The 10,709-nt window shown below is 30.6% G+C and overlaps 1 protein-coding gene across 1 annotated transcript in view; it reads left to right on the forward strand.

Annotated features, from left to right (window-relative positions):
• Positions 1 to 830: 830 nt before the first annotated feature.
• The window catches only part of LOC111371176 (heterogeneous nuclear ribonucleoprotein 1-like), a 15,829-nt gene continuing 5,950 nt past the window's right edge, over positions 831 to 10,709 (forward strand). Inside the window, exons 1-2 of the mRNA XM_022993081.1 lie at positions 831 to 842; positions 892 to 948. Of these exons, the coding sequence (XP_022848849.1) occupies positions 831 to 842; positions 892 to 948 (69 nt within the window). The remainder of the gene's footprint in view (positions 843 to 891; positions 949 to 10,709) is intronic.

Consider the following 10,709-nt stretch of genomic DNA (forward strand, 5'->3'; position numbering starts at 1 on the left):
AGAATATTACGGTAGATAAACCGAGGATGGACAAGCACCTGGTCCATTTGCAAAGTTGCTTTAAGAGCATGGGATAGTTGCCCAATACAACATGCATAGTTCTCGGGACCAAAACGGTGTAGCAGAAAGAAGAAATCAAACCTTAATGGACATGGTGAGGAGTATGCAAACTAACTCCAAACTTCCTGAATCCTTGTGAACTAAAGCTCTTAAAACATCAGTGTATATTGACTGAATTCCAACTAAGGCTGTCCTAAAGACGCCATTTGAATTTTGAAAATCAAGTTTGCGACATATACGCTTTTGGAGATGCCATCGGAGGTGTCAAATCTTTTAAAAAATCTCACTTGGAGTCCAAATGGATGGAATCCATTTAATCGTTAATTGACCAGAATAATTAATTTTGACCAAATATAAAGGACAAAATGATAATTTTACAATTTTAACATAAAATAATTTTAAAAATTCAATAAAAAAAAGAAAAGAAAAAAAAGGGCTACCACTATTCACCTCCTTCTTCACTAACCCACCTCGCCTCACCCTCACCCTTGAAAATCGTCATAGTCACCACTACCTACCGCCACTACCACCATCGTCATCTCAAAACGAACAACCACCGACCACAACAACACATACACTTACACAAAAATAAACACACAAGTTACTGCTACTCAATGTTGCAACTAATTCTTACCATTCTTTCTCATACAATTCTCAAGATTTCTTCCTATTACTAATATACATAGAAATAAACAACACGATTCTTACATGTATACATAAATAAACACACAAGATTTTCTATCGTACTTTGCCCAAGACTTTTACGGAGAATGAGGAGAATGGTATTGAGATTGGATTTTCGATTTGGATTCGGATTGCAAATCCGGTCAGGATGTGGTAGCACTGGAGTCGGGTTCAGAAGATGAGGAGAAGAAATCTGTTGTACAGGTGGCAGTGTGATAATGGTTTTGTTGGCTGATTTTCATGATGGGGATGGGGTTTTGAAGGAGGGGGTGAACAGTGGTAACACTTTCTTTTTTTTTTTCTCTTTTTTTTTTTGTATTGAATTTTTTAAATTATCTAATTTAAAATTGTAAAGTTACTATTTTTGTCATTTTTATATTTGGTCAATTAACGATTAAATGAATGGTTTCCATTTATTTGGACTCGAGGTGAGTTTTTTTATAGGTTTGGTACCTCTAGTTGTACAAATGAAAGGTTTGGATAATGTCTGCTAATAAACAAAATGTTTGGTACAATGAGTGCAATTTTTCCTTAGTTTTATTCATCTATAGAGCTCTTAAAAGTGGAACATGATATTTCAAGACATTTTTAGCTTAATTTTCTTGTGAACATCATCAAATTCATGCAATCTGATCTGAGTTTGTTTTTAAAATTGTCTGTAAAGTTAATACCAGATATAGATGACTTTTGTAACTTTTTGATGTACTTACTATAGTACTGAATGTTTGCTAGTCATCGTAAAATCGGCAAGGAGGACATTATTGTTGGCAAGATACAGATATTGAGGAATAGAGTTGAAACTGCGAACACTAAATTATCGACAATGATTTGGATCAAAGCGGTGGCAGAAAAAGTTTGGGTTTCAACCACTAAAATGTACCTAGAATTTACGCTATTCAAGGGTACCTTCCTGACTGTGGTAGTGTATGGTGGCAACGTTGGCGGCAGTTTGGGTAGAAGAAAATGATGACATTTTTGTAAGTTCTTTTCTTTTCTTTTAAATTATTTTATTTCATGTTTGATATATATGCCCCTTTAATTAGGGATGACAAAAATTTCCATCAAACTCGATGCCCGCGGGGCTCGCCTCAAAAGGGGTGGGGGATTGTCCACTTAATCGGGTAATTGAATTGTGTATGGGTAGGAATTCTTCCCTGAAGGGGGTACGGGTAACCGGGTCCCCCCTCCCCTTTTTTAAGAATTCAATACGTTAAATGAAAAACTCCATAAAATTTCATTAATTCTAATCAAAGATGGTAACTAAGATTATCTAAGAAATATGAAAAACAATAAAAATCTTAGTTTACCAAATATATTCAAATAATTTAACTTTTAAAAATAAATTAATTAATTAAAATTTTTAATAATTATATCATTGTCTTACTTTAATGGATAGGAGTAATAAAATGAAGTATCAAAAATTATATAAAAAAAATTAAATGGGTACGTAAATGGGACAACTGCTCGCCCCGCCTTGCCTTAAATGAGTAACGGGGCGGGTACGGGGTGCAAAAATATTTGGTAGGCGGGGGAGCCCACCTCTCTCTGAATCTACCCCGACGCTAACCCTACCTTTAATCAAAACTAAAATAAGAGAAATTAATGTCTATGTGCAATATTAATGAATGTTTAGACAAAATAAAGTTGCTTGTACAGATGAATTATACATGACAGCGTCCAGGACTAAGATGACAACATCTTATTGGATGATTTAACTTTAATTTTTTTACCAAACTCCAATGAGATGTTGTCATCTGGTATTTTAAAAATTTATATGGCAAATTTTTCTGTACATATAGTATTGTTGATATGGACAAATGTTTAGGGCCATATGTGTTGATTTCCATTTTAAAAATTCAGTCTTGCTACAAGTATAATTTAATTGACAATGTGAGGTGGTCAATATTTTTGCCATTGATTTTAACAACATTTAAACATTCGATGGCACAATTTTTTACACATCATTGAATGTCAATAAAACTGTACATTAAATATTAATTCTTAAAAATTACATAGATGTTTTTTTTAAAGTACATCTAATTAATGACCTAAAGTTTTCCGTTTTTTTTCTTATTTTTAATTTTTTTGTACTTTTAATTTTAGAAAAGCTTTTTTCATATGATTTCATCTCAATAATATCTTTGACAAAAAATGACGTTTTACTTAAACTCAGACAAATTTGACCCAAAATTTAAACTAGAAAAAGGAAAAAAATGAAATTTGAACTTCGAACTTAATCAAATATCAACTTCGTTGCATTTTAAATAACATGATAATAGAAATAAAGTTTCTAGACTTAGTCTTGTTTTGTGTAAATTAAAAAGGGGCTAAAAATTTAAGCAAACTAGGGCATGGCGGACAACACACCTGACCAATGTTTAATGTATAAGTTAATATTAAATGTTTTGCGGTATTATCGATAGAATAAATCGGGTTACAAATAATAATTATCCACTACATTTTGATTGACTAAGTGATACACTAAGTGAGATCACGGTATTAATATTAAAGTTTTTTAAAAAATGAAAGAAAATGGAATAAATATTAAGAAGACTATTTATTTAAAAATAATGCATGTGTATAATAAGCATTCATTATATGCATGGGGTTTGCTTATTGAGCGTTAGCTTATTCTATGTTATCCCTCCTCATATTTTAGTTGATGAAAACAAGATAATACGACATGTCGACTTGTTGTGCGACGGACACAATACTATCACATTTTGTTTTGAAAAACATTTAATTTTTTGTCTTACATTTTTATCAAGTACATTTATTTTCATTAACCCACACAGATTATAATAATCAACCTGCTAACCATATTGCTTCAAAATTAATTTTTCATGGGAGGACAAAAACATTGAATTTGATTGTTATTTTGTATGATAACAAGTACAAGATAAGGTAATTCACACTCATTTTATTTGTAGTAGTCAACAATTAGCATTTTTTTTAAGGCTTATCCACTACCAAATTTTATAAAATATTGTATACGTTGGGCTCCATAGATTTTTGCAACAACTTGAGGGGAAGCGTGGGAGAAGAGAGATATTTGAGGATATTTGCAAATATCGAAGAATATATTGTGGATAATTTTATTGATCACAATTGAAATATTTCTATGGTTATTTATTTCTTTTCCTTTAATGCCTTATTAAAGCAAATACTTGATGTAACATGTCTACATATTACTGCAAACTTCATATGCAAATGAATACAATCTCCTCTCTTCTTCATTCTCTCGTGGATGTAACTTTGCCACAATATTGTCGAACCACGTAGATTTGCATTTTCTTCTTTATTAGTTTTGGGGGACAATTGTAGCTACGGTATCAAACCTGTCGTTTATTAGCAAACTTGACCCAAACTTTTTCTTTGTATCACTAGAGATGCCAAACCTTAAAAAATCTCACTTGGAGTCCAAATGAATTCTATTCATTTAATTAAATATAAAAAGGACAAAATGGTAACTTTAAAATTTTAATCTAAGATAATTTAAAAAATTCAATAAGAAAAAAAGATAAGAAAAAAAGGGCTACCACTGTTCACCTTCTCTTTCATTGACCCACCTCACCCTCACCCCCGCCTTGAAAATCGTCACAGTCACCACCAACACCATCATCTCAAAACGTACCACCACCAACCACAACAACACGTACACCTACACAGAAATAAACACACGAGTTGCTGCTACTCAATGTTGCAACTAATTCTTACCATTCTTTCCCATACAATTCTCAAGGTTTTCTTCCTTGTATACAGAAATATTACTAATTTACACAGAAATAGACAACACAATTCTTACTTGTATACATAAATAAAGACACAAGATTTTCTATCGTTCTTCCGTATCTACTTCCTAAGATTTTTACGGAATATGAGGAGAATGGGATTGAAATTGGGTTTTCGATTTGGATTCAGATTGTAAATTCGGTCCGAATGTGGCAGCATAGGAGTCAGGTTCGAAAGATGAGGAGAAGAAACCTATGGTAATGGTGGCTGGTGGCTACGCGATAATGGTGTTGGTGGCTGGTTTTCATGGTGGGCGAGGGGTGGGGTTTTGAAGGAACGGGTGAATAGTGGTAGCACTTTTTGTATTGAAATTTTTTAATTATCTAATGTTAAACTTGTAAAGTTGCTATTTTGTCATTTTTATATTTGATCAACTAACGATCCATTCATTTGGACTGCAAGTGAGATATTTTTAAAGGTTTGGTGCTTTCGGTGGCGCAAATAAAAGATTTGGATCAAATATGCTAATAAACGAAAAGATTTGGTATCGTGGCTACAATTTTCATTTCGTTCTATTCATTTATAGAACTCTTCAAAGTGGAATATGGTATTTTAAGCCATTTTTAGCTAAACTTTCTTATGAACATCATCAAATTCATGCAATCTGATCTTTCTTTCATTCTTTCTATTTTTTTTATTTTTAATGGTTTGTAAAGTTAATATAGGTGACTTTGTAACTTTTTGATATACTTATAAGTGGCGGCCCCGACTATAGGCGAGATAAGCGATCGTTTAAAATTCCATTTTGGTGAGGGCCTCAAATTATATAAAGTTAATTGTTTGGTTGAAGAAAAACGAAAATTATATTTATAAAATTCTTTAAAATAGAACTATCACATGCAAACACAATAAATTAATAAAAATTAAAAATATAAAAACCTTTTAAAAAATATATAAATGAGATAAAACTTATCATCTACATTTATTTATTATATAAATATATCACAAACAATACTTTCTCTCTCTATGACTAATTTGACACTTTATTTTCCAAACATTTCTTTTTTATTCTTAACCAAATAAAATGTCTCTTTGTCTCTTCAAATTCCACTCATCTACCATAATTTTTTTCAACCCAACAAGAAATAAATAGTAATGTTATTTACAGCCGCTCACCGACACAGTCGCTCTACGTGGCATACATGTGACGGTTAGTGACTTGATGCATTAATGTAGTAATTTTTTATTGCTTTATTTATCAAATCACTAACTGTCGCATATATGCTACGTAGGACGACTGCAATAGTGAGTGACTGTAAATAACACTATTTAGAAATTTAGAAATAAATTATCTCCATTTGAATTAAAATTTGAAGATTCGAAGCCAGTTTGATGCTTATTTTGGCAAAAATACATTTTAAAATAATGATTTGATGAAGAATGTGATTAAAAAATAAGAAAAAATTTTGAATTTGCATATAATATTATTTTATTAAAAAATATGTGGTTGAAAACGAAAGAGGAAAAAATGTATTTTGCAAAAAAGGGAAACCAAACAAAGCTTCAATTTAACAGATTGGTATGACCTCACTACCATTGTTACAACATTAGAGGTCTCTTTCTTTCTCCCTTATCTTTAAAACATATACTACAGGATATATAGGTTGTTATTGTTATTATTTTGTTTTAATCTCATGATAATAGTCTTTTTAGATGTTTGTTGAAAATACTTAAAATTTAATGATTCTTCGTCCGTGTGCATACTTATTAATTGTATGTTAACTTCTTATGAATTAATATAAAAGTAAAGTATATTTGACCTTCATTTTCATTATTTTGTTACACAATCTCTTGCAGTCAACATTATTAAATTTTGTACATAAATCACTCAAATGCATATTCAATTTTGTTTAAAATAGTTGTAGTGAGAAAATTATTAAAGAAATGACATACTCATTTGCCATTGCATTGTAAATTTGTTTAGGGTTGGATAAACTTCTGAATCAAGCGATTTTTCTTAAGTTAAATATCGGAATAGGTATTTGAATCGAGAACAAACGGGTTTGGTTTAGTTTTCGATTCTAGATCAAGAAACGAAGAATCGAAAAACCCTAATTTTTTTAATTAATTTATTTCAAATAAGCCAAATTATTTTATTTTTCTAAATAAATTTGCTAACTAATTAATTTAGTTCAAACACAAATATATGATTTTTTCTATTTCTAATTTTCAGTTCAAAGCAAACTTAATCAAATTGATCCAAGCTTTATACAAATCTGTTACTCTAGCGTAAAGCCATTTCTAATAAATCGAATTGAAACTCGACAACGCCTTCATTTATTATTGTGAGTTTATTATCTTCGTCTTCCTGTAATTTTAACGATCAAATTTATGAAGAACTCAGCAAAGAGAGATGCAATAGACACATAAAATTGGATTATGTTATTTTGTAAGAGTTAAGATTGAACATATCATTAGTTGAATTAATGTAATTTTGTAAATATTAAAAAGTTTAATTATAATACGGAACATAGGATCCGAATGGAATCGAACCCGAACGGTTTTATAATTAAATTTTGACCCGAATATTCCACATACTAAATATCCAAAAATTTTGAGTTCAATTCGGTTCTCTTTAGAATTGAACCGAATCGGATCATATCCCGTCCTAATTTTGTTTGCTAAACTTCACTTGTATTACATGTTGAAATTTGACATCTTGTATTTTCCTCTTCAAATTTTGGGACTTAATTGTCCGTATTAGATTCTTTATAATTAATTATATTAAAATTCTTTGTAAAAAGTTTCAAAATATAGGGCCCTATTGTCGGCAAGACATAGATATTGAAGAATAGAGCCGAAACTGCAAGCACTAAATTATCGACAATGATTTGGACCAATGTTGTTGCAGAAGAAATTAGGGTTTCTACCACTAAAATGCACCCAAAATTTACGCTATTCAGAGGCTCCTTCTCGACGAGGGTTGGCGTAGGTTGGGTAAAAGAAAGTGATGGCATTTTTGTAAGTTCTTTTCTTTTAAATTATTTTATTTTACATTTGATATGTGTGCCCTTTAATTGAAACTAAAATTAGAGAAATTAATGTCTATGCGCAAAATTAAGAAAAATTCTACTTGTACATAATTATTGCACATAATGGTGTCCATAATATGATATGGTAATTATCCGGTTGTTGATGTGCAAGTGTGAGATTTGAATTATAGGTTGGATTCAGTACCACATGTAATTATGAACACCATTATGTAGATAATTATGTACGTGTAGCATTTCTTCAAAATTAATGAATGTTTGGATCAAAACATAATATGGATAGAATAAAGTTGTTTGTACGAGGCTGAGATGGTAGCAACCTATTGAACAATTTATCTTTAATTTTTGGCTAAACCCCAGTGAAAATGTTGTCATCTGACATTTTTAAAATCTATATGGCAAATCTGTCTGTACATATAGCCCACATTAATTTTTATTACATTACATTTCATTTTTCTCTCTCCTATTTTCAACTACACAATCTTCTATAAAATAATATTACATATAAATCGAAAAATTTTCATTCTTTTTTAACCACTCATTTTTTAAAAAAGCACAATTCTATCCATTTTCATTACCACAAAATGGGGACCAAACAGGAGCATAGTGTTGTTGATATGGACAAATGTTTTGGGCCATATGCGTTGATTTCCCTTTTAAAAATTCAATTTTGCTACAGGTATAATTTGATTGACAGTATGTGAGATCCCAATATTTTTGCCATTGATTTTAAATACACTTAGGCCCTGTTAGGTAGTGATTTTGAGAATTGATTTTTTGACCGTTAGAAGAAAAGTGGGGTCCACCTGTATGAGAAGAAGTCAAATATAACGACTGAAATAGTAAAATAACGATCAAAAAATTAATTTTTTGGGAGGAAAAATCGTTACCAGGCTGGCCCTAAAACAATCGATGGCACAATTTTTTACCCATCATCAAATGTCAATAAAGCTGTAGATTTTCAATGCACAAATATTTAATTCTTAAATATTACATAGATGTTTTTTTTAAAGTACATCTAATTAATGACCTAAAGTTTTCCCTTTTTCCTTATTTTAATTTTACTGTTGTTTTAAGATTAAAGAAGCTTTTTTCGTCTGATATCATCTCAACAACATCTTTGACAAAAAATGACGTTTTATTTAAACTCGAACAAATTTGACCCAAAATTTAAACTAGGAAAAAGAAAAAATGAAAAATGAAATTTGAACTTCGACTTAGTCCCCGTTTGGTCTTCATTAAATTACATTGCATTAGCCCCCCAGGGCACATCCGAGTTGGTGGAACAATCACTATGGCGGGCTTGCAATCTCAGCGTGGAGAGTTCGATTCCTGATCAACGCAGTGATGAGGATTCTCTTGGGGCCAGTGGCTAGAGGTCTAGGATTTGCTATTTAAAGGGGGGCTGGCGGCTAGAGGTCCAGGATTTAATCTGGCAAAGGTGAGATACCTGGATATAAAAAATAATAATAATAAATAAAAAAATAAATTACATTTCATTATATTCTATTTTTCTCTTTCCTATTTTTAACCACACAATCTTCCATAAAATAATATTACACCTAAATCGAAAATTTTTCCTTCTTTTTTAACCACTCAATTTTCAAAAAAAAAAAAAAAAATACTATTCCTCCCATTTTCATTACCAAAAAATGGAGACCAAACGGATTAATCAAATATCAACTTCGTTGCCTTTTAAATAACATGATACTTGAAATAAAGTTCCTAAACTTAGTCCTATTTTGTGTAAATTAAAAAGGAGCTAGAAATTTAAGCAAAATCAGTAATTACTTTTAATCATCCCTTTTATGAAATTCACAAATTTTATCAACTTTTCGACCATATATTTTATCAATTTTTGTCAAAAACCACTAATTCGATTTACGTGTAATATTATTTTCAAGGGAATTGAATTGAATTGAAAACAAATTCCAGGAAATAGAATTGTTTAGAAATTGTTTTCCTGAAAATTATAAATTATTGTGTTTGATTGAGATAATTTTTCATGTGGAAAATGTTGAAATAAAAGTATTTTTTATGTCCGTTTGACTTTGTTTTACATGAAAATTATCAATTAAAGAGATAGATTTTACTGGTATTGGAGATAAAGTTTGTTTCCATTGCCAACACATAAAAAAAAAGCAAAAATTTCAAAAAAATTATCCATCTTTTGATGTTCGTTTGACTTTGTTTTACATGAAAATTGCTATTTAAAGGAAAATATATTTTTACAATAATTTTTATAATTTATTTTCATTGTAAAAAAAAAATCGAAAAAAAATTTAAAAAAAAAGTGCTACAGTAACCGAGAATTTCAATTCTCACCAAATGGTGAGAATTGGAATTCAAGGAAAATATGGAGATTAGCTTAGGTGACATAAAAGGCGAAATTCGAATTTTTGAAAAATTTTGCCAATCAAACAATAAAAAATTAGAAAAATGAAATTTAATTTTCATTTTACATGAAATTGGGGTGCAATCAAACATAGCCTAAAAGATAATTGATCAAAAATCTAGTAGGCGAATGTTGTATAACTACATTTATAATCTTGAAATTAACATGCTCAGTCAAATGTATTGAGTAGTCTTGATTCTTTGTTGTCGGTGTCTTCATAGAGAGAATCTTTGTCAGCGATGGCCATATATTTTCTTTCAATCCTTTCTTTATACAGATTGTCTTTTACTTAGGACAAAAAAAGGAGGAAAACAAACAGTAGGGATTTTGGAGGGGAAGTGGAGATAGTGATTTGATAATTTTACCCTTTATTTATTTGTCAAGTTGAGTTAAACTTTTAATTTTTGTGTTGACTAACGGATTAATGTACGGATTTTGTCCAGTGTCCTCCGACTTTAATCAACGTGAAAGGTTGGGGACTGTGAATGCAAACATAAAAAGTTGGAATTAATTTGCAACAAATTGAAAAGTTTAAAGCCTCCGCTGTAATTTTTCCTTTCGAAATATGGTATTTTCCCAACAACGGGGAGTATCGAGTGGGAGATTCATTCTATTTCTACTAAAACAACTCTTAAAATTGTATGCTTGAATTCTCCCAAAATTTCAACTCCCGCGACCACTTTCCCTCCCTGTTCTCGGCCAATTTTTGGCATTTTTTCCCCAATTAACCAAAACCCTAGTCCTCTAGGATTTTCGCTTTTTGTTTCTGGATCTCTTAACTGGAAGAA

This window comes from Olea europaea, chromosome 22 (assembly GCF_002742605.1).
Source record: "Olea europaea var. sylvestris chromosome 22, O_europaea_v1, whole genome shotgun sequence".
Taxonomy (NCBI): Eukaryota; Viridiplantae; Streptophyta; class Magnoliopsida; order Lamiales; family Oleaceae; genus Olea; species Olea europaea.